At 41.6% G+C, this 24,377-nt stretch overlaps 1 protein-coding gene across 13 annotated transcripts in view; it reads left to right on the forward strand.

Annotated features, from left to right (window-relative positions):
* Positions 1 to 24,377, forward strand: part of caska (calcium/calmodulin-dependent serine protein kinase a) — a 149,714-nt gene that overhangs the window by 115,148 nt on the left and 10,189 nt on the right. For 5 of the 13 annotated variants that reach the window (XM_081599134.1, XM_081599142.1, XM_081599146.1 and 2 more), the window contains 9 exons: positions 7,224 to 7,301; positions 10,953 to 11,033; positions 15,448 to 15,636; positions 15,751 to 15,829; positions 16,404 to 16,489; positions 19,044 to 19,112; positions 19,860 to 19,928; positions 20,462 to 20,497; positions 23,925 to 24,121. In XM_081599134.1, coding sequence (XP_081455260.1) covers positions 7,224 to 7,301; positions 10,953 to 11,033; positions 15,448 to 15,636; positions 15,751 to 15,829; positions 16,404 to 16,489; positions 19,044 to 19,112; positions 19,860 to 19,928; positions 20,462 to 20,497; positions 23,925 to 24,121 — 884 coding nt within the window. Of the gene's footprint in view, positions 1 to 7,223; positions 7,302 to 10,952; positions 11,034 to 15,447; positions 15,637 to 15,750; positions 15,830 to 16,403; positions 16,490 to 19,043; positions 19,113 to 19,859; positions 19,929 to 20,461; positions 20,498 to 23,493; positions 23,536 to 23,924; positions 24,122 to 24,377 lie in introns of all 13 variants that reach the window. The other 8 variants (XM_081599161.1, XM_081599163.1, XM_081599152.1 and 5 more) reach the window with 3 other exon arrangements.

The raw sequence follows: 24,377 nt of genomic DNA on the forward strand, positions 1-24,377 counted from the left end.
ATACAGTTGTATTTCCTCCCTCAGCCCATTGGCTGCAATGTTGACACCTTGAGATGCTATGAGACCTAAATCCTGAACATCATGGCATGAAGTGCATCCCAGTTTTCCATGTCTGGCATATAACCATTAATTTTAGCTTTTAAACTGGTTCTATTGATCCTGTGTCCAGACAGAAGGATAATCAGTAGGCCTAGAATCATAACCTGTTTGTTCTGAAGATCCTGCAGCTTCCACTTCTCTTCCTAACATGGCGCCTCCTCATCCTGACTCTCACACTGACAGGAGGAACCACAGAGTTCTGTTAGGTTAAAGCTCATCTTCTGAAGTTGGGATATTTTTCCTCCAACAGGATTCAGAGGAATCACCTCAAACCAGATGTTGGACTGGATTTTATTTCACTGTCATTTGTGAATGTTAGCTTCTCATTTTCAACAGTGGAGCTATAAAGGTTGAAAAAGGTTATTATTTTGGAGAAAATCTCATCAACATCAATATTTCCATTAAATAAGAGGCAAAAAACAAAATTGTTTGGTAAAGGAAAAGCTTCTCAGTCTCTGAGCTCTAAGCACCAAACTATTTTTATATCAGACAATTAATTTAATTTCACATAATTATCGCGGTAGAAGCCATTTGTTTGTTAAATACTTAATGAGACATATTTACTGTGTTTGATGTTTGTTGTAAATGACGTATACTCAAAGAACGAGGTAATTAGTCCAAGTTTGTTGTTTATTGAACGTTAAGAAACTACAGCGGCTGTGATGCACCAATGCAAAAGTAAAACAACCTGAACAGATGATCAACTCTAAACCACCTTTTTACTCTCCGTCTCTCTCTGTCACTTAAGCACACCCGTTGCCATGGCAACCTCCTGCGCTCCACATGCCGACCAGAGATTATGTTAAAAACATAACAATCAGTCCGTTACAATATTAGGTTTGCAGGCTTGATATTTATTTTGCGATCATCAATAAACCTCTCATGAACACAGCGGTGGTTGATTAGTTCATTTTAAACTCCTGCTCTGCTCGTTATTTTGGTAATGGAACCGAAACGCACAGAACACCTTGTTGAAACAATAATCACTGAGATTATTATTGTTGTTGGGTAATTATTTTGAGTACGTTATGTTTGTTTTGTTGTTCTTTAATAAAATTACGAACGTTTTGATAAGGAGCCAGAAGAGGAAGTGCTGCTCTGAGCCTCCTGGCTGCGTTCAGTTTGTCACCTAATGCCGAGATCGACTCAAAACCTTCCGCTATCGACATGTTGCCCCCCTGCTCTAGCAAAACACGAACAGTTCAGAAACAATATGAAAGGAGGAAAAAAAGCTATTTATTAACTGAATAAGTCGTGTTTTGGATTATTCTTGAACAACTAATCAGTCACGGTTGATTAGTGGGTGAACTCAAGGCTGCACGGTGAATCCATTGATCTTTTTACAGCAGAGAGCCGCTCCTCTCTTGAGGGCACTGCGTACCCCCGCTAAATCTTTTAGGGGTACGCAGTACGCTGCCGTACCCCCTTACTTTCACCCCTGGTTTTGACGCACTCCTCCTGAACTTCGCATATTCTCTGGTTTGTAGGCCTCCTCGTTCATCCAGACTTTTTCAGCTCTGTGGGACATAGATGAGAGGTTTTGCAGAAGCCCTGAGAGTCATTAGACATGTTTGTTTTTACTTAAGAAGTCTTTTTTCCCCCAATTTTCAAATATATCTGCAACTTCTAAGCTTCTTTTATAGTCATCTTTAAAAAAAAAAAGATGAATATCTTTATTTAAAATATGAACAAAGATGAATAACAAAACAAATCAAGTGGGTGGAGCATTAGTTCTAGGAAAACCACCCTTTGTCTATCCGTTGCAGCAGGGCTATTAGGGTTGGTGTGGTTTTACTCCACTCCCTCTCGTGGCAAAATAAGCCACTCAGATATGTTTTTTCCCTCTCACTTCCATTTCTGGGCAGGAAAAAAAAAACCGCTTGGCTAAGAAATGAGAGAAGGATGTTTGGATTGTCAAAAAGACATGATGGAAAACCTTCCAGGAAGAAATTGTTCCTTGGGGAAAAGGCTAAATGCTTTTCTCCTTGCAGATTTCTATAAAGTAATCTTTATAGTATAGTATAGGGATCAGATTTCTATAAAGTAATCTGCAAAGGGGGGGAAAAATGTCAGACTTTGAGAATAAGTCTGTAAAAATATATTTTTTCATTTGCCTTTGAGGGCTTTAATTTTAATATTATCTCCAAAACACTTCCTCTGTTGTAGCTAACTGGGCTCAAGCTGCTGCTGTTTTCAGTTCCTCTTGCCGTCATCATCTTTGTGAATTGCACCAGTCCCTCCTGCAGCAACACATTCACTTCCTTCCCATACAGTTTAGCTCTCTGTGCAACTAAACACAACTGTGTTTCACTGTGATCGTCTTATACACGAATGTAAACCGCTGGTTTCTGTAAATGTACATTTTCATAATTCATGCTTTTGTGTTATTGTATTTGATTGAAGTGTAGCTTTCAAATAGTAATCCTATTGATGGAACTGAAACAATTAATCGTGATTAATCGATAATTGAAACTAATCTAGTAATCAATTAATGGTTAACTGGAGTATTCAGACTCAAAAAGGGCCATTTTGCTGAAAGAACAACACAGTCAGAGCAGTAATGAAGACGAAACTTTACAAAGAATTAACTTAATGGTTTAAATTTAAAAAATCTATTAAGCTCCTTTTGTTATCTAATTATGAATTGGTTAAATGAAAAAATAATCCATGTAACAGCTCAACACTGTATTTATCTTAAGTCAGGCAAAAAGGTTTGAGCTTTTCTCATGTTAGAAGAATGAATGCTGTACATGAATGCTGTATTACTGCATTTTAGGCAATTAAATATTTTTTCTTTTATCTAATAAAAAGGAATTATTTTTTTTTATTTTCATTTTTTAATGTATTTCTAATATTATCTCAAAAAGATGTAAGTTTTTAGAATAAAAATCTGCAGAATGCCAGGTTTTTTGTGAATTAATAGGCTTTGCCGATTTTATTGTTTACTAAAATAATCGTTAGTTCGATGAAGTCTGATATTTTCTTGCTGGAGCAGCAGCAGGCCAGCAGAGATCATATGGTGGAAACCAGTCTGACCAACTGGGCTCCACTTCACCATGTTCTCACTGCTCTGGACATCTGGAACAAGCTCAGCTTCCTCCTCCCAGATGTTTGAAGCCTGATTACTGATTACTGGGCCTCAAATCACAAAGTTTGACTAGTTTAACTTTCCTTACATGCAGATTTATCCTGCCAGCCTGATAAATAAGGCATCCTGTGTGGCACACAGAGAGAGTTGAACAGAGACGTGTGTGCTTTCTTAGAGGCTGAATAGGTCAAAGTGTGTTTTTGTGTGTACATCAGTGGGCGCTGCAGATGTCTCCTTTTAGCTCTACTTTGCCCCCCTCACTCCCCCGGTTTTAAGAGAGGGGGATCAGAGCAGGATGGGACGGAGGAGAAGGAGCCCAGCTTTGGTGGGAACAATGATGGCTGTTGTCGGGCCTCGGTGCCACTCGCAGGCAGCCGCCGCCGTTCGCGCTCCACTGGTATTTGTCTGCCAATCGCTCGCTGGTTTTGCTGAGCCTTGTGCGTGTTTACGTCCCGTTCTGCTCTCTCCCGACGTGTGCAAGATCGGCGTTTTCGCCAGGCGATGCCTCGAGGTAAATTTCAACGCATTCCATGAGTGTGTTTTTGGTGTGTGACGTGTATAATGAGGGGCTTTAGTCGAGCACGTTTATGTGTTTCTCTCCTGCCGCTGCTCTCGGTGCAGCTCCTGAGGCTCCTCTGGGCCGATTGAGGCAGAGACACGACTTACCCGCGAGTGAATCTCTGTTTACACCTGTCAGTGTTCAGTAATGAAGATATGTTGTTTTCATCTCAGAATGTATGATGCCGTATTGGCTGTAGGCGCACAGATTGATTCATAAGAGCGCCAGGTTTTTTGCAGTTTGTGACAGTAAACAAGTCATTCTGCTTGGGTAAAAAAAAACATATGAGCTCCTATCTGCAGATGCCAACTTTCCAAAGTTGTAATCTACTGATTATTTTTACACTTTAGTTTATTTTGATGCAACATGACTCACACTGATCAGGTGGTGACAATAACACGGTCTGTCATGGTCCCTGTTAGTGGACGATGCATATTAGTGGACGTTTTCCCCTCAGCGTTGATGTTTCAGAAGCAGGGAAAATGAGGAAGCCTGAGGATTTGAGCGAGTCTGACGAGCGAGTTTCTGACCTGAGTGAAGTCGGGTTAAATTGAACGAAATCTGTGTCACGCCTCTGTGCAGCAAAACATTTTGTTTGTGCTGCTAGCACTAGTCAATGTTTCCAAAGGTCAACCAGCCAGGCCACATTTACAAAATCCAGTGAAATTTAGCGTCAATCCGCTGTGCTACCTATGAGTTGGTTTGTGTAGCAAAAAATGATTTTGTGCCGTTATAATTTTTAAGGTAGGATGAGGTCAGCAGAGATAAACTGAAACTAAAATACAAAAATAAACTAGTTTATTATTGACACCAAATTTGCATGATTTCTTTTAAAATGTGGAAACATTTTGTGATATCTTTAAAATGGTAGTGGCACAAACAAAAACATGTTTTGCTTTAAACCTGGTGTAGCATTTAATGCTTGATATAAAACCAAACATTCACTTTGGGTCATTTCCTTGATGCTACTTCCGAGTTGAACCGTCAAACCGTCACAATCTGATCTTCGTTGAAACCTCTCCAAACTGCCCACAACATGATGCCTCTTAATCAGAAACCACTGATCTCACTTCAGTGGTCATAATAATTGATGTATACAGTTCATACTTTTATCTGAACTGGTGCTTACATGACTGCGTTAGAAATGGACACCCCGTTCCGTTGATTGGTTTTGGCATTTCTTCTTCATCAAAGTTTGAATTCCTGTCTAGCATGGTTCTGTCCTTCTCCTTTGACAAGCACAAGTGATTCATAACACTGAGGGACATCATAAAAGTAGTAGCTTGCTTTCTGTGCTGTGTAATTCATGTTTAGGAATGCTACAGAGAAACGTCAAACTAGACGTTTTAGTTATGAAGCCAAAGAAAAACAAACGCCTCTTGAACTTTGCTGTTCTTCTGTTTTCACAAGAAAGCTGTCAACTCTGAGAAGATTGCGCTTTGCAACTGGGTCCATAAATATTCCCAACAGCTCTCCAGAATTCCTCGCTATGCTTCCCGGATAGATCAGACAAATGGTGAAAAACATGTTGGTGGGCCCAAGTCACAGCTGCGTGATTCCTCTCCAGATATTTTCAGGCATTTTCAGAATAAACCAAAAACGCATCTTTTGTGCATGTTTGTAAACATTCTTCCTGCTTCACCACACTTCTGCTCCCGTTAAAGACTGACTCGGCACATCGTGCAGCTTTACTGTGTTTGCAGAATATTCTCAAGCTATGCTAACTTTTTAGATCCAAGTTAGACAGTGGCCCGTGTTGGAAGGAATGGGGGAGCTGTGGTTTTAAATGGATCAAAGGAAAAATGTAGATGTGATGGCGTTTTCGGTTTGATCAAAACCATGCACAATTTGACATTTTGAAAGCATATTAGCTTAATGGAAACACACCAATTTGAAAAAAGCTTTCTTGAAAGGTTCTGGTGCTAGGATGAGAAGTTTATTTTGAAAATTGGTTTATTTTGTAAAACTGCAATGGAAACAAATTAATTACATCCCACGAGTCACATGATCAATAAGTGGATGTTGCCACTGGCTGAACGACAGGAAGTGGTAGGAGGATGACGACAAGGCATGTTTTTGAAAGAAACTTATTCATGTTTGACTATAATTGCATTTATTTAATGGAAACACCACAATTGACAAATTGTGGTTTTTAGCAGAATGTTGACAGTTTTGTGCACAGGTGTTAAGGTGTGGCAAGGTTTTATGAGGCTACGGAGATTTTCTTTCAGATGCCTTTGTAATCCTGCAACAGTCCTGACAAGTCTACCCTTCATTATGAGAGCAATGCTGATGTGTGATCTGCTGCAAATCTTCTCTAGAAAACTGTTGTTATTTGCTGTAGGCATTAAATTGTCCACATCTGTTGAGTGAAATGTGATGGTGTTGCTGCTGTTAGAGAGAAAACAGAGGGGCGTTGGGTATCATTGCACTGCCTGGTACAAACCTCTGTTTATCTTTGAGAGTGTGTGTGTGTGTGTGTGTGTGTGTGTCTGCATGCGCGTGTGTGTGTGTGTGTGCGTATACGACTCAGTGAACTTATAGCGGCACACTGTCTGCCAATGCTCTGTGCTGCAGGTGAAATGAAAATTACATGCTGCTCGGCAAACATCACACACTCGTTCCTTTTTCATGTGATAACGGCCGTGTCACTCGGTCGTGGTCGTCTGCGTCCAAGGTCCCCAAGGCCGCTCGGTTTTAATTTGAGCCACAGCTGCTGGCTTTGTCTCGACTGCCTTTCAGGGCTGGTCTGTCCCTTCATGACATCTGCACCAGTATGTTGTTTTGAACCATTTATTATGACTCATGTCCTACAAGCAAAGAGGCGAGAAGTGCTTATTGTCAACAGAGAGAGCTGATGACGAAATGATGAATTAACGACTTTTTCACCGTTTCTTTTGCTTGCCATATTATATGCACATTTTGCAGACACATCTGCACAAACAATACCTCTGGAGTCTTTCTAATCATTTGATCCCCAAACAATGAGAGCTGATCACCAGCTGAGCTGGTTGTTTGGTATTTTCTGGACTAGGTTTGCTACTAAATGTTCTTAGTCTTACTAAACCGATTTCATATCGAGTTATGCAGGCACTTTGTCTACGCTGATGAAAATGTACTCACCTCAGCTTACTTGCTTGTTGGGATGGCAACACAGCAGGGGACCTTGCCTTGTTTTATAAATAAAACAGTAACTATTTGACAACTTGGGGTTTGTAATGACTGGGTAAAATGTTGCTGAACAATCCCAGACTGACAGGTTAAGTATGAAATGATAGTGACATCTCAGCAAAAGTAACTTAATTAGCCCAGCCTGACACAGTTCGACACAGAAGGAATCTTTGTGTAAAAGTACATAAAATCTGAGGGGCAATGAAATGTCACTTGGTCTTATCTGACATGCAAAGAATGAGTGGTGTAATAGACGGAGCCTCACTTTCCACTGATTCGCTCACTGGCTTCCTGCTTTACTTTCAGCTCTACGATAAGATCAACACCAAGTCGACGCCACAGATCCGAAACCCCCCCAGTGATGCGGTGCAAAGAGCCAAAGAGGTGACTGAGCACACACACACTTCTCACTTTCTTCTGTGACTGATAATTCTTTGACTTTATCAGAAACAGCAGCAGAAAGATGCCAAAGGGACAATGTGTTTGTAGAAAAGTGTAAGAAATGCTCAAACTGGTGGAAGGATAGCAGCAGGTCACATTGACCCCCGTTTTAGCTGATGCTAACAATTTAAAACTCAAACTGTAAATGTTCAACTCTCATGATAATAACCTGAGATTTGGATTTTTGATGCACAGGAGACTGTTGAATTTGTTTTCTCACCGGAACAAGATTCAAGTTACTACATGAATGTTTTTGATTTTACTTCATCATTTGTAAATGCTTTTTACAATTTAGTGTACATTTACTTACGATGAGTTGACACCAAATACACCACATTAGTGAGGAGACTGTTTCACAGCCGCCGTCATTAGCACACGCTAACACGTCTAATGGATTCAGAGAAAGCCCTCTGTCACAACAGAATGGTGTCTAACGAGCACTTTCACTGCTGCTTTCACGAACTCTTCTGGTTTGTGATAAGACATAAACATTACTGAAGTAAATTTATCAAGCCTGATGACCACAGCTAAGATGCATTGTTGATTTACTGCCTTATGATGGGGTGGTGCTATGGATATTCCAGGCACATAGTGCACAATCAAGTAACTGTGTTACCTTCATTTTTATCAAACATGACTTAAGACAGATGACTTCAAAATGTGACACCTTGAAATCGGACCTGTGTCTCTTTAAGAAGCTCCTGCTCTTTCTGGAACTCCGTCTTCAGCATTACAACAGCGTTCAGTAGATGCTGAATTCTACCAAGTGTTTGCTAATTGCTGCTGCCACTAGTCTGGTGGAGCCTAGTGGAGGTATTACGAGGGAGGGGTGCTCAGTAGTGTGGAAGCTCGGCCAGTGATTGCAGCTCCAGAGAGGAGCTTCTTCGAAAAGGCAGCGCTCTGTTACACCACACAGCCTGGTTGCCACAGGAGACTAAAGGATTTCTTATGCTTGAAAGAATCAGAGCAACACCCCATGTGTGTTTTTGATAAGGACATAATATTATAACATCATGTAAGGCTCAAAAAAGTTAATTTTGCAGAATACTGTCCCTTTAAGAAGCCAAGCTTGCTAGTAAGTCTGACATTAGCATTAGCGCTGGTACTAAATCAGCTAAACCTGGATACAAACAAATTACAACACCATAGAAACCTCTTCAACTACAAGTCTTATAAGAACTTTTTCTCAGCTCATGTATTCATTCATAATTAATTTCATATGAATATGACATTTCATATGACATTTACGGTGGTTAGAGACCACAGCTATCGGCAAACGGCTAATATCCACAAATACTTGAGACCCCATCTGTGGACACTTATAACTCCCTATTTTAATTGTTCAAACACCAAATATACCTTAATCTTAATCAATACCCACAGTGGAAACTATCTAGGATGTACTACACAAGCTAGCATACAGTCTTCCTGTAAACGTTAGCTACAGAACGCTAGCATCTATAATCGTCCTTTAAATATTAGCTACAGAAAGCTAGCATCTACAGTCTTCCTGTAAGTATTAGCTACAAAAAGCTAACAGTTTTTCTATAAATATTAGCTACAGAAAGCAAACATCTAGTCTTCCTGCTACAGAAAGCTTGCATCTACAGTCTTCCTGTAAGTATTGGCTACAAAAAGCTAACAGTTTTTCTATAAATATTAGCTACAGAAAGCAAACATCTAGTCTTCCTGCTACAGAAAGCTAGCATCTACAGTCTTCCTGTAAGTATTAGCTACAAAAAGCTAACAGTTTTTCTATAAATATTAGCTACAGAAAGCAAACATCTAGTCTTCCTGCTACAGAAAGCTTGCATCTACAGTCTTCCTGTAAGTATTGGCTACAAAAAGCTAGCAGTTTTTCTATAAATATTAGCTACAGAAAGCTAGCATCTAGAGTCTCGTGTAGCCTACGCTCAGGAAGCAGCCGAATGACCCGTACTACATCGCACTATCAGTCAGAACAAATGAAAATGAATGACTCTTCTGGATTGTCATCTAATAGCATGTCAAACTCTTTTTATAAGACTCATTAAAGAAATAGGTAATGTTGTTGGAATTAATTTATAGCTAAACATGAAATGTGCAAACTGAGGGAGCTATCAAAGAGTCAGAACAGCGAGATGAGTGGGTGAGGCCCGGAGACGTAAATCCCAGAGCTGTTCAGACTGGGGAGGCCATTTAACGGGAGGGAGCACCAAGTCTGGCTTATTAACACAGAACGTTCATACGAGACTTTCCAGTCCGCTCACAGATTCCAGGTCACATTTTCCTACTTAAATCAGCTGTGATAGATTTAAAGTGGCGTGCAGAACTTCAACAGATGCTGATGATTAAAGAGAAAGAGCAGATTTTACTTCTGATGTTGCGTGCGTTTTAACTGTTCTCGGTCTAGCTATACTTGAAGCATAAACATACGGCACTTAAATGGATCTGAGAGAAACTCAAAGTGTTTTATTACCCACTGGAAACAAAGGCATACTCTTTTTACTCCTGCTGTAAAAATTAACAGGGCCGCTAATTTCTGACTGAAACTAAAATACTTTTCTTTTCCTTTTTTACTTAAGTGTCAAACATAAATTATAATGTTTAGTTGTGTGCTACATATGGCAGCCCTCCCCTGCCGTCTCCATTTTTTTGTTTTTTTTACAAGCTTTCCTTACCGTAACTAAACATGTAATCACATGACCTCAAAAGAAGGAGGGGTGCCATACACACATATAACATGATCCAAACTGCAACACAGCTAGTACAGAAAACACCCGGCTCTAGCTAAAATCTCACAAAAATACTGTAGCAGAATTTATTCTAAAGAAAACAATCTGGGGCGCAGTTTTACGTTTTTGTGTTTATTGGTTTGTTTACTGCTGACATCATTAGTCATACCACCACCTATTTGTTTTTGATCAACAAATTTTGTGTTTTGTGACAAAACAGGGGAATTTTGGTACATAGCCCTCCAGCTAAACACGAATTGTTGGTTGTTGTTATTATTGTGGCTTGCTTGCTAAATTAATTGCCCGTCAAGACATGAATAAAGATCTGAGGACCTCAACTTTTACTTAAAGGCGTAATATTGAGATTTTTACCTCAAAATAAAGTCAAAGACGTAGCAAACACTCTCGATGAGTGAGACTAGCTTAGCTTAAAACGGACACATTCTGCATGTGTTGGTTATATTCGTGTCAGAAAGTGACACGAATATTCAAAACCAAACAACCAGCCTGAGTTTATCCAAGTAATATCCTCGTAACATTTTGTGGCGGTAAGAGTTTTCTCTGGAATCTACGGGGTGAATGAGGCACCTGGACGTAAGAGTCTCCGCCCAGCCTTCAACTTTGACTCAATAACGCAGGTTTCAGAGCAAACACCCAGACCCTGTGAGAGGCCTCTCACCTCTACAATGCCTCATTCACCAGTCAGGCGGGATAACCGGAGCTGACAACGCTAAGCGCTATCAGGAGGTCACGGGAACCTTAAGAGGGGAGGGACTGCGGGGCCGCCGGGTCGGTCTGTCCGCATAGTTTGAGGTCCAGCAGGTACGTCGGCGTGGAAGTGACCTGTTTACAGCGGATTGTCCTTTCCCTGCATCCTCAGGTCCTGGAAGAGATCTCCTGCTACCCGGAGAAGTACGAAGCTAAAGAGCTCAGACGGATACTGACGCAGCCGCACTTCATGGTGAGTAGAACGAGTGGCAAACGGGCCCGATGGCACATTATTGATTTCCCTTCACGTCACTGTAACCAGAAATGACACAAGAAGGCCAGGGTCTTCAAAATCTGAAAAGTGTGGCTGTTTGTTCAGGTGGTTTAAGGTGACTTAAATAGTTTCTTCTTCGTTTCTTAACTCAGACATTGAATAACAAATGGATTTGATAACTCAGCTCACTTAAATGCACACGCTTCACGATCCTGGTCAAACATGTGAAAACAACACGACTTTAATGTGTTCAGTCGGTGCAAAAAGGAGTCAGCAAATTTAAAATAAATAATATAGAAAATGAAACTGATAAAAACAATAGATTGACTAATTTGGTCAAAGTGTAAAAAATAAACTGTAACAAACCTTTCAAATGGTCATGAAAATGCATTTAGGAATTCTAAATATGACGTAAAATAAATAATAAAGCATAGAGTTAGACTGAATAGATCGAGCACATTGATGTCCGATCTAGAATTGTTTTCAATCTCAGGACTGATCCTGATATTAACACCAGGTCTGTTTACTACATCAGGCATAGTTGTTCTCTGAAGGTGGTTGGGTCTTTTGATTGGCTTGAATGCAAATCAAAACTTTACTTTTACATGTTGATTTGTAGACAGAAATGATACACATAGGATTATTTTTTCGTTGCTCAAGAAAACACAAGAAATCTAATACCATTGAGCCACTCCAGTGGGCCATTACTGTGGGCTGCCTCCCTCACTAATCGTATCGCATTAGTGCCAATGATGTCCTCGCTGATCAATGAGCTGCTCAGTATCAGATGGACAGAATATCACTGGTGGGAAGCAAACAGAGGAGCGAGAAATGCATCAAAACAAAGTGAGGGTTGAGGGTGTGATTATGGTAATTAGGGAGGATGGAGGGGGGAGGACGGGCGCCAGCCGAGCGAGTCTGATGCGATGTGTCGGGTCAGAGTACCGCCACTCTCTCCCCGTCTTCCCTCTGTGGCACTCTTGACCCGACACGTTCCCCGGTCCAACGAGAGGCAGGCGGGGAGGAACCACAGCAGGACTCCTGTTAGCGCGCCCGGTCCGCTTGGGGGGGAGCAGACTGTCCTGGGGAGCAGATGACTCAGGATGACTGTGTCCATCTGACTGGGTGCGCTGTTGCTGTGACATCAATGCCTGCTAAAAATACAAGCTCGGTTTTGTTCTGCTTTAGCAAACGAAAAATTGTCAACGAGACGCTAACCCGATTAGTCTCTGATGTCAAATGTCTCTTGTCAGTCCTCATTTATCAAGAACGTTGTTGACAAAAGGTTCGTATTAATGCAGCTTTCCTTCACCAGGACCGGCCCAAGAATTTCTGGGGCCCTAAGCAGATTTTCACTTGGGGGGGAGCAGGGGCACGGGGGCACACACACCAACATGTCAACACCAGATACTCTGTCATTCCTAATGTACTCTATCTATGTAACACAGCTACTATCGTTAGCATAATTTGTAGTTAGCTTACATAACAGTGTCAACATGGCTACTGATTTTAGCCTTACAGCAGTAGCAAACAAAAAAAATGATTTGGATTTTGTGGTATTTAAGTGTGTTGTGTTATTTAAATCATTTGAAAGTAACAACAGTTGATAAAAACTAAATTTAGAGTCAACAAGTTTCATGTTTTTCCCCAACAGCAGGGAGATATCGACTTATTATTTATGTAACAACAGTAGAATACTGAAATAGTTTTTCCATGTGTGATAGCATTTAGTTTGTGTGATTAAATGTTATTTTAATACTAAATGTGCTGCATAAAGACATTTGATTTGAAGTAAAGTTCAGACTCTGGGCAGACTGACAATAACGAACAATAAATTGTCCCACTATCACAATAAACGACAATAATGCTGTTTTGACACCATTTTCAAGTGATCTATTGATAATCGCACAATAATGCAAGCTTGCCCTGTCAAAGACCAATAAACTTGCAATTTTGTAAATAACACTTCAAACCAGCACTGGAAGTTCACCAAAATATAACACGGCCACCAAAAACAAGAAGAGAAACGGGAATGAAAACCACACACAACTGAAGTCATAAATGAGATGGATTGTGATGTCGATTGATAACCAAAAGGGAAATTAAATCATTTTAATTTATCGTGTGATTCATTTACTGCAGCCGGCTCGGATGGAAGCACTGAAAACTGAGTTTGCTGATGATCTTCTGGTGTTACTGTGTCTTGAGGATCTTCCCCAGGAAACAAATCGTCTGAATATTTTGTGACAGCGTGACTTTTTTGCGACGTCGTTTTCATTTCTTGAACCAAGCAGCAAACAGGATGCGAGTTATTTCACATCTTAGTTTTCCGCTGACCACATTCGATATTGGCGACGTTCTGAGCTGCTCTCAGAATTTATGAGATTCTTACCAGAGTTTGAGTGAGATCTCATTTCGCTGCTGGTTTTCCTCAAACACTCTTCCTCTTTTTGTTATTCTGTAAATTCTCGTCCAGCTGAGATGAGCTGAGTCGGGCTTTAAACCTCGTTCTCATTCTGACAGAGTCACATTTGTGCGTCTCAGGGCGTGTGTGATGTATTTTGAGAGCTGCCAGTGTCTCTGATGTGATCTCCTTCCACAGCTGTGTGTGTGTGTGTGTGCGTGTGCGTGTGCGTGTGTGTGTGTGTGTGTGTGTGTGTGTGTGTGTGTGTGTGTGTGTGTGTGTGTGTTTGCGTGCGTGCGTGCGTGCGTGCGTGCGTGTGTCTACAGCTGACAGTTTCCCCCTATTGCTGAGCTTTGATTGCCGTCTTCTGAAGTTCAGACCGGTTTGTTAAAGTGCCGCTCAAGGCCCCTGTGCGGCTGTCAGCCGAGTGAAATCGAGCTGTGTGTAGGTGTGAGGCAGCGCAGGAGAAACGGGCAACAGGCCAGCGACACATGTGGAAAACTGTGGAGCAGTGAGTTAACATGGAAATCCCTCCAGCTCTTCACTTCAAGGCTGGTTTAAGTTTAACTCCACCTCTGAACTGTGCAGAGATCCTCCACAGTCCCACATTATCGTCATGTCACCTGAAATATCTCAAGTCTTCATCTAAAGCCGCCTCAAGAGGAGCTAGATAGATGGTAGACTGAAACCATTCAGCGTTTATATTGGAAGTGCTGTTTCTCAGTGTCCACCAGGTGATCTTGATGAACAGGCTAAATGATGATCATGCTAAAGTTTGTTTACTCAAAAATTAAAGTTTTCTTACTGTATGGATTAAGTTAAAATGACCTAACATGATAATAATAGCCTTTAAGCTAACGCCACTTTAGTTTTAGCTCATTTGAACTTAAACATTAGCTAACATTTCTTGAAACAAATGAGCTAAATAATGTATCATTAGCTAGCATGTTACATTCATTAGCTAACATGTTACATTAATTAGCTAACACGTTACATTTGTTAGCTAATACAGCTAATGTAACGTTAGCTAACATGTTACATTTGTTAGCTAATACAGCTAATGTAACTTTAGCTAACATGTTGCATTTGTTAGCTAATACAGCTAATGTAACTTTAGCTAACATGTTGCATTTGTTAGCTAATACAGCTAATGTAACGTTAGCTAACATGTTACATTTGTTAGCTAATACAGCTAATGTAACTTTAGCTAACATGTTGCATTTGTTAGCTAATACAGCTAATGTAACTTTAGCTAACACGTTACATTTGTTAGCTAATACAGCTAATGTAACGTTAGCTAACATGTTACATTTGTTAGCTAATACAGCTAATGTAACTTTAGCTAACATGTTGCATTTGTTAGCTAATACAGCTAATGTAACTTTAGCTAACATGTTGCATTTGTTAGCTAATACAGCTAATGTAACGTTAGCTAACATGTTACATTTGTTAGCTAATACAGCTAATGTAACTTTAGCTAACATGTTGCATTTGTTAGCTAATACAGCTAATGTAACGTTAGCTAACATGTTACATTTGTTAGCTAATACAGCTAATGTAACTTTAGCTAACATGTTGCATTTGTTAGCTAATATAGCTAATGTAACTTTAACTAGTTCAGTTGTGTTCTTGAAGATGCCTGGGTTAAAATAAAACATGTATAATACTTGACAATATTCTGTGAAATTTTGGATACTTAACCCTACAATGATTTTTTTATATGAAATAATAAATACAGAGCTACAATAACAAGATTCTCTGCAGGAAGGTGAATCTTTAATCTGCAGGCGTACAGGTGATGTATTCCAGCTGTTGATCAAAACCTCCAAATGTCAGGATTGGTCGGTTCATAGTTCTGATTTTTTTTTTAAATGCAGCTTAAACTTCTTTATTCTGTCTCTGCTGAATCTTCCTCACTGACTCCCAGAGGTTTCTTAATGTGCAGTCGGGTCTCCAATTTGCCTCTTTTGTGCTCTGTGTGACCAACAGGCGCTGCTGCAGGCCCACGACGTGGTCGCCCACGAGGTTTACAGTGACGAGGCTCTGCGGGTCACTCCTCCGCCCACCTCGCCCTACTTGAACGGAGACTCCCCGGAGAGTGCGAACGGAGACATGGACCTGGAGAACGTCACCAGAGTCCGCCTGGTCCAGTTCCAGAAGAACACAGACGAACCCATGGTACATGTCCTCACAAACCCAGTATTTGTTGTCACCACCCAAGTTGTCACCACCAGCTGCCCCATCCAATGTGTGACGAAGCGCCTCTGACTGTGTCTGCGTTAAATCATGCAGGGCATCACGCTGAAGATGAACGACTCAAACCACTGCATCGTGGCCAGGATAATGCACGGAGGAATGATCCACAGACAAGGTTCGGCTACCTGCAGCGTAATGACAGATTCTTCAGAAGCTTTTCACAGAATAAACACCCAACTGCTTTGTTATTTTCTTCTTTTTTTGCTAAAAGGCCATTATGATGTGATTTCCAAGCACACCGGGCCATTTTATAGCACAATCAAGTGACTGTGTTACCTCCAGTTGTTATTGATCAAATATGACTTCAAAGACAATTTACTGTCATGAAGCGCTTTGAAATTGGGCCTCTGTCTCTTTAAGAAGCTCCTGCTCTTTCTGAAACTCCGCCTTCAAGAAGCCAACACAACATGGCTCCTCTATTAACCCTTTAGCAACCTTTTTACCAGCGTTTAACAGAGAAGCAGCTGCTATAATGAGCTCAGCAGATGTCGCAGTTCCATCAGTGGTTTGCTAATTGCTGCTGGCTAGTCTGAAGGAGCTTTAAACATATCTCATTTATAATAATATAAATCAGGGATTTTTACTTTTGCTGTAGTGGTGATAGGAAAAAACACAACAGAGGCTAAAAGAGCGTAGCGTAGCTCCACTGCTCCACCGGCCTCGTCTCCTGAGCTCTGGTTTCCTCTCAGGAACGTTGCACGTTGGGGATGAGATCAGGGAAATCAATGGCATCAGCGTGGCCAACCAGACCGTGGAGCAGCTGCAGAAGATGCTGGTAAGTTACTCTGCATCTTGCTTTTTGAAGCTTCTGAAAACAGTAGCGCTGCGGGATTAGAACATTTCTGCAAATCGTTGCTTGCAGATCAACCTTTGAAGGCTTGAGCATTACCAAATCAAAAATGTAAAACTCACTCAGCTTTAGAATCTGCAGATCAAGAAGCAGTGGACTGTTTCTACTTTTTAAAAGAAATAAAACTACTCTTTCAAACCGCTAACAAAGTGTGAAATCGCTACCTGGCGAACACGCTTCAGTATTCGATGCATTTTATTTGGATATTATGTGACACAGCAAGACAAGGTTGAACAAAGTTGCATGTAGTTCCTGTCACAATAACAGATTTTGCTTGAATGATAAATTACCCCAGAAATTATTGCAATAAAAGATGTTTTGAGACCATTTTCAAGTAAAATAATGGTAATTCTTTAATAATTAAAGATCAACAACATTTAATGACGTCTCCATCAGTTTTGCGTTTCTACATTCTGACCTTTTGCCCCTTTTTTTGCAAAATTGCTCAAACTTAATCTGATTGGATGGAGAGCATCTGTTAACAGTCTCCATTGGATTTATATCTGGACTTTGACTGGACCACTCGCATCAGAACCATGAGTGTTCTCAAAGTAGCAGAATATTTTTCAAACTACCCATAAACTGTTAAAACATCAAAACTTTCTCTAATTCTTGACATGAAATAACATCTGTAATTTGGCACTATGCAAATATAGCTTTATTTAATTTGATAAAATAACATTTAAATCAATCACATTTATTTGTATAGTGCATTTCAGCAACAAGGCAGTTCAAAGAACTTTTACATCACAAAGTCAACAGTTGAGGAAACCAGTAAACATTACATTTTGCCATCGTTATACATAAAAATGTTGTTTTGTTTATTAGGTTTCAAAAGCAACTCAAAGCAGGCAGGGGTTTTCTGTCTAGATTTAAAGGAACTCAGTGTTTCGGCTGTTTTGCACTTTTCTGGAAGTTTGTTCCAGATTTAAACACACAAGCTTTATCTTCAAGTTGCATTTATGTGCCTCTCCAGAGTGTAGAGAGTCACGTAAAGGCTGGATTTGGCCTGGAGTTTGACACATGTGCTCCAAATCAAGCTTTTGTTCAATACACTGTAATCCCTTCACAGTCATGCGCTACTACGGTTTGTTCTGTCACATAAACTCCAAATAAAAACCTTTGACTTTAGAGTCTGAAAGTGGCAAAATGCCCAAAAAGTTCAAAAGATGGAAATACTTTTTACAAGACTTTATATATAAATCTTGTTAGCTGTCCAAATATCAAGTTAAGTTTAATGAAAAGTTCAGCAGTTGGAAAACACATAAAAAAAAGCTACAAGAAAGTAATTGGAGTCAGACTCAGCAAGTTGAGGAAAAGCAAATGAAAGTTCAGAAACGGAGCATTAGACGTCTGGAGCGCCAGTGAAACATGATGGTTGTTTCCAGTGAGGGAATATCCAGTTAGCTTCACAGTGTTTGACTGGCACATTACATTCATCACGGACAAACGTTAGCGGTCGAGTTTGGTTTAAAACTTCAGCAGAATCGATTGACTGTCAGTAGATACGGATCGAAGTGACGCGTAGGACAAAGGTCTGGTTTTTGCCAGGATGGTGTCACCGCACAGATCACCATCACTTTCCTCAGGATTTAAAGGAACGGCGTCACAATGAAGAGCATTGAGCATCTCCTGCTAGCGTTACCTCAACGTCTCCCTCTTCTTCTGAACACGTTTCATTTCCTCATCTGTCGATGTAACCAGAAATGCGTCTCAGCGGACAGATTGGCCAAACATCAAGCTGTTCACAACGCGTCTGAAACATGAAGGTCAAACTACATTAATGAAAACTAAACCAACTTTTAGTTTTATACTTCACTAATCTTACCAAGCATTTAGAACCAACATCTGGTTTTGTCAGAACAAGAATCCAGAGAAACTCCTACTAGTTTATGAATTATGGACTAGTTATTCTTATTCTCATTAAACCAATATGTAGTTCTATACTTTATCCTTTTTGTCTTTCTTTTGGTTTGTTGTTTTGTTTGTATTTCCTTCTAATTCATGCCTTGTTGCTAAAAATGTGCTAAGTAAATAAAATGACTTTACCTCTACTTCAGTTTTGCGTCACTCCTGAGAGCAGCGCAGCACACAGTCACCGGCTCGGCATCCAGACTGGCGCTGTGGCTGTTTAACGTTTCATCATATTTAAGTTCATTTCAAACTTGGATTATGTTTTGTTCAAATGTGCAAATATGGGCTGCACATATAAATACATATCAATCTATCATGATACGCTTTATATCGTTTCAACATGTTTTAAAAAAGTCAATCTGAAGGTGTGGCGCCTTTCGTTGTGTCATGATCCATTTCACTGGGTGTAAACAACCTCGATTCTGCCCTGGGGCACGAAGACGTCTTTCTAGTTTCCTTTTCCTCTGAAGAGCCACATAAACAAAGAGCAGAACCCCAGAGAACCCACAGCTCTGCTCCACACTATGCAGATTTTACGGTTGTGCTGTGTGTGTTTTGTCCACAGAGGGAAATGCGAGGCAGCATCACCTTTAAAATCGTGCCCAGTTACCGGACGCAGGGCTCCTCGTGCGAGGTAACCCCTCTTCCTCCTCTCACTTCATCCTCATCTTCCTCCGCTCCTTCCTGCTGATCGTGAGCTCCTGATCTGGTTACTAACCGCTCGCCTGGTTACCGAGCGTGTGTGTAATCCAGGAATGCTGTGCGTGTGTGTGTGTGTGTTTTGCTTGGGCTGGTTCAGATATTTAACACACCAATTTCACAACAAAGATACCGGAACTGGTCTTTCTGTTCCGTCAGGAATGAGCCACACCTGTCTGATCCTGTCCTGCCCCTGTTCGCAGACCGACTGCTGGACCAGTACACACACCTCCCACCCACACAGACCAAACATGGACGACCAAGTGACCTGGAGCAGACAGTGGGGTTGTTTCTCTGCACATCGTCTTTTGGTCGTCCTGCGCACACAGACACCCCCTGACTCCCCCTCCCCTCTGACCCCCTGGCTCTGAGCTGTGGCTGTCTGTGCTGGTGATGACCTCATCATGCTCTCTGCAGCTCAGAGGAGAACGGCGCCCCCGTCTGGTGGTGTCTTTCAGTGCCACAGGCTGTAACGGGCTGCTGGTGTTTTGTTGATGCATCTGGTCACGTCGGCTCTGCAGCCGCTCCGCTGCTCCAGATAGGACCCCCTGTCACCTCAGACCACTGCCCAGACACGTGTGTGTGCGTGCGTGCGTGCGTGCGTGCGTGCGTGTGTGTGTGTGTGCGTGTGTGTGAGAATGTGTGTGTGCTGCGCGCTGCTGACCTGTGTGTCTTATTTCAGAAAGAGTCCCCCAGCACCTCCAGGCAGTCTCCTGCCAATGGCCACTCCAGCATTAACAGTTCTATCTTGGTAAGGACCCCCCACCAACCCACGTCTGTCCCCCCCACCGGTGCGTCTCATTGTCCCTCCGCCATGCCGTGGTCGTCCAACACGTCCGTGTCTCCTTTAAATGTCCCCTCCCCGTGATTGTCTCCTCTCTGTCTGGCCTGGTGACGGTTTGAGCGGCGGGGTCTCTTGACCTCCGTTTCCGATATCTGAGTTAACAAATTGGTGTGCCTCAGGGATCCTGCACGCCCCCCCACTCCGTCTTCTGCCCCCGTTCAGGTTCTGCAGGGCCTTCATTTCCCTGCCCAGGCTCCAGACAGATGCTGCAGGTGATGCTGCGACTGCTTGGCTTTGCTCCATGCTAGCTAGCTGCCAGACCTGCAGGAGCACCAGTCCTCTCTCTCTCCCTCCGTCTTCACCGCCTGCTTCTGTTTCGTGTGTTTCATGCCGGCTAGACCGCAGATGGTTGATGCATGCGTAGTGTTTGTTGAAAGACGTTGCTTGGTGTTGACAGTTGACGGAAACATGTTTCTGTAACCGTTGCTTCTTCCCTGCAGGACCTGCCGTCCACCATCCAGCCAAAAGGTCGACAGGTAACGTACCGACACTCACCCCGTCCTCCAACGCTGCTCTGCTAAAGTATTCACACCCCTTGAACTTTTTGCATATTTCATCTTAAAATGTAAACTTTGAGGTGTTTTGGTGACATTTTATGGGGAAGACAAACACAAAGTAGCAAAGTTTAGTGCCATGCGCGGCTCTTTGGCCACACCGTAAGAAACGGTCATTTTGGAGTTTTTCTCCAGACTATTCAAAGTAACTATCTTCAAACTATTTCTTCATTTCCATATTTATAGAAAAGACCTCCCTCATTCTATGAAACACATTTTCTTTTGTAATATAGTATCCATTTTATTCTCAAATCTGAAAAATATAAACAAGCTTTAGATTAATTAATTGATAATAACTCATTTTATGAAGAGCACATCTTGCTCTGGGCAAGTTTTATTTTGTTGTGGCGGAAACATAAACAGCTCTTTGAATTAAAATACAGATCGTAGCTTCCAAGAGTTTTGATCAATTTGCTCTTGAAAGGTGCAGCAATCAGGCTTTATTGAGACATTTATCAGTAATTCCAGCTGCATCAATGACATTTTTTCTTTATTTTGGACTTTGATTGGACCTTTTTTTTTTACAAACTAATCTGCTTTACCCATAAATATATCTTTGTGAACGTCTAGATGATATTCAGAGTGACATGCACTCTGCGCTTTCTGTAAATGACTAATGTTCTCTACAAACCAATAAGGTCGGGGTGTCCAAAGCGTGGCCCGGGGGCCATCGGTGGCCCTCAGGATGACAGTTTTGCTGCCCTCTGTACATAAATGAAACAAATTTTAGCAACAAACAAAGGCAGGTGATACGTAGCAGGAGGCGTTGTGGAAATAAGACTGACCCAGATTCGTGTCTGGAGACGATCTAAACTTTTACAGCTGACGGGCATTTCTTCTAAAACTGTTTACATTTCATATCTAAAATGAATTAAAATCCATTTTCTGCAGAAAGACCAATTTTTCTCTTTTTAAAATATTTGCTTAGATTTTTATTGAGAATGCAAAAACAAAATAAGCAAAAAAATCCTTTTAAAAATCAAGTTTTTTGAGGTCTCAGTATTTTATTTATTATTATTATTTATTTATTTTATTAAAACTGTGTTTTAATATCAGCACCACTGCTATACAGTATTCACAGACCAGATATATTTATAGTAAATGTATTAAACTATATTCCTTTTGACTCTGTTGGCCAATCAGGTGACTTTTGGCTCGAATACAGATGCAACTGTTTTCAGGTTTTGACTTTTTGGTGAAAGCCTCGCCAGTCGTTTCCTTCCACTCCTCGAAAATAAAATCCTGTAAAATATGCTGAATATTTGTGGATGTAACATGACAAAATGTGAAATGAGGGGTGAGAATAGTTATGCAAGGCACCTTCTGACACGTCCATCCCCCTGTCCGCCCCGCTCCTCACCCTCTCCACACGGCGGTCAGAGCCATTCAGGACCGTTTGAACAGACAGGAACCGCTCGGTACCAGATGTCTGTTTATGGTCTTGGTTAATGTTGCGGGCAGCGTGGAAAGTAATCGGCTGCATCCTCTTAGGAGAACGTGTGGCTTCGCTCTGAATGCATAAACACATCATTTATAGTTAAAAGGCCTGCTGCTGCCCGGCTTTCAGCAGACCACAATGCATCAAGATCAATATCGCTCTGGTATCTGTGGGGGGGGGCAACAACAACAACAACAGGTTTGATTGATTCTGAGAAGACGATGCAGGGAGGATGAACTGCTTGGTGGTTAGAAGAAGCTGCAGATCCACACGGCTTCCAGAAACAGAGAACTCAATCACACTAATTGATGCTTTTATTTTGAAAGGCCATGTAATACCTCCAGGTTGTTTTGTTGACACAACTTTAGCCTCTTCGTAATCTCACTTCATATTGGCAAACATAACCACGTTCTTCAGTCAGGATCAGCTCATCCCTCTAGATTATCGTTTTATGATCAACTATGGGCAAAAACAATTATTAGACGGCTTAAATTAAATTTTAATTGAATTTGGATATTTTCTAAAGATTTTATAGATTCCCATATAGATTTATACTCTTTTTTTTTCTTTTTTTTACCTTTTTTTTAGGCAGGACTGTTTTTCATCGCCAGCGACGCTCCAAGTCATTCTAGATTAGACATTTTCTGACGTCAATCACTTGAGCGATACAAGAAAACTACTACAGCGTTCTTCAATTAACTGTTTTGATATGATCATTTGGGTTCTGACTCTTTTTAAAGCAGCTCCAGTTTAACCTGTGAACCACTCCCACTTCATACTTCAACTTTCCTTAATCCATCCCATTTCGCTTTAAACGCGTCAAAATTCAAGCACATCCTGAGTGAGAAATAAAACCTTCTGCCCTCTTATCACTAACGCGTTTCTTTCCCTTAACGGCCCCCCGCCCCCATTTCTTCCTTTTGACTCACACATTTTAGCCCCTCCTTGAAAAATGAAGCACAGCAAAAACACCAAACCACACCAAGTGTTTTTCTTTTGTCTAGTTTCTGGTGCAATCATCTTAGTACACTAACAGGTAACTTTTCAGCAAGATGTAGGAGCTTGTTTAAGTTAATAATTCCTTAATATTGATATAAAAGTGCTAGTTCCATTGGAACTAGTGTTTTTTTCTTTTTATCAATAATCAGTTTGTGGCTTAAAACAAGCTCTTGCATCTTATACAAAAGTTATTTGTTAGCTTGTCTTATTTCATTTGTACTAAGACGTTTGCACCAGAAATTGGACTAAAGAAAAACACTTGGTGTGGTTTGGTGTTTTTGCTGAGAGTTCTCTTAATGGCCAGCAGAGGGCGGCAGACGACAGGCTCACCTGAGTGGCTTGTAGTTCATAACAGAGTCTTAAACTCACCATCTAAGGACCAGCTAAGCTCCTCCCCTCCTCCATCCTCTCCCTCCCCCTGCTGTTCAGTCGTGTTGCTACGTTTTTGCTGCATGATGCGTGTGATGCTTTCAAATCCTAGATGGGATCCAGACCTCCCACAAAGGACAAAATGTCAGTTAAGGTAAGAGACAAACTTCCTTAAACCCCAGAGAGACTCAGCAGCCCCCAGTCATCCCACCTGACTAACAGACTCTGTGGTTCCGGTAGTTTCCAGGCAGGATAAAGCCAAACTTATTCAGATCTGATGGAAACAAGCAGGACTTGTGCCTGAGTTCCTTAACCAACCTGCAGTGTTTGGGTTTATCTCACCACTGAGCCCCGTCCTCCCTTCTTCCTTGGTAACTAGATTCCAAGATGGCGACCTGAACACCCCCCCTAACGATCCCTCTCCAGCTCCCTGTCCGATCCCATGTAGCTACATGCTTCACCTCCACAACGTCTTTTACTGACTAGCCCCGTAACCCCCCACCTTCCGTGGTTTGAGCCTTCAGTCGTTTTGTTTCACCACAGATCTACGTGAGGGCCCAGTTCGAGTACGACCCCTCCAAAGACGAGCTCATCCCCTGCAAGGAGGCCGGCATCCGCTTCCGCGTGGGCGACATCATCCAGATCATCTCCAAGGACGACCACAACTGGTGGCAGGGCAAGCTGGAGAACACCAAGAATGGCACAGCGGGCCTCATCCCGTCCCCCGAGCTGCAGGAGTGGTCAGTACCTCCCATGGAGACGGCTCCAAAAACACCTGGGTCACGCTTCAGGGAGACTCCCACCTGCCAACCTGTTCTGACCTATAAGCCACAGATCGCAATGCGCCGCACAGAAGAAAACGTAAAATGTTAAAAAATACGTTTTACGTTTAAGTAACAAAAACTACAAAGCAGAGACTTCCAGAGTCCTGGAGCTGCTGATGAGGACAGCCTGTCACCTTTGAGCTTTTAGCTTTGGACATCACACACAGGGTGT

The sequence above is a fragment of the Poecilia reticulata genome, chromosome 2 (genome assembly GCF_904066995.2).
Source record: "Poecilia reticulata chromosome 2, P_reticulata-male-v2, whole genome shotgun sequence".
Taxonomy (NCBI): domain Eukaryota; kingdom Metazoa; phylum Chordata; class Actinopteri; order Cyprinodontiformes; family Poeciliidae; genus Poecilia; species Poecilia reticulata.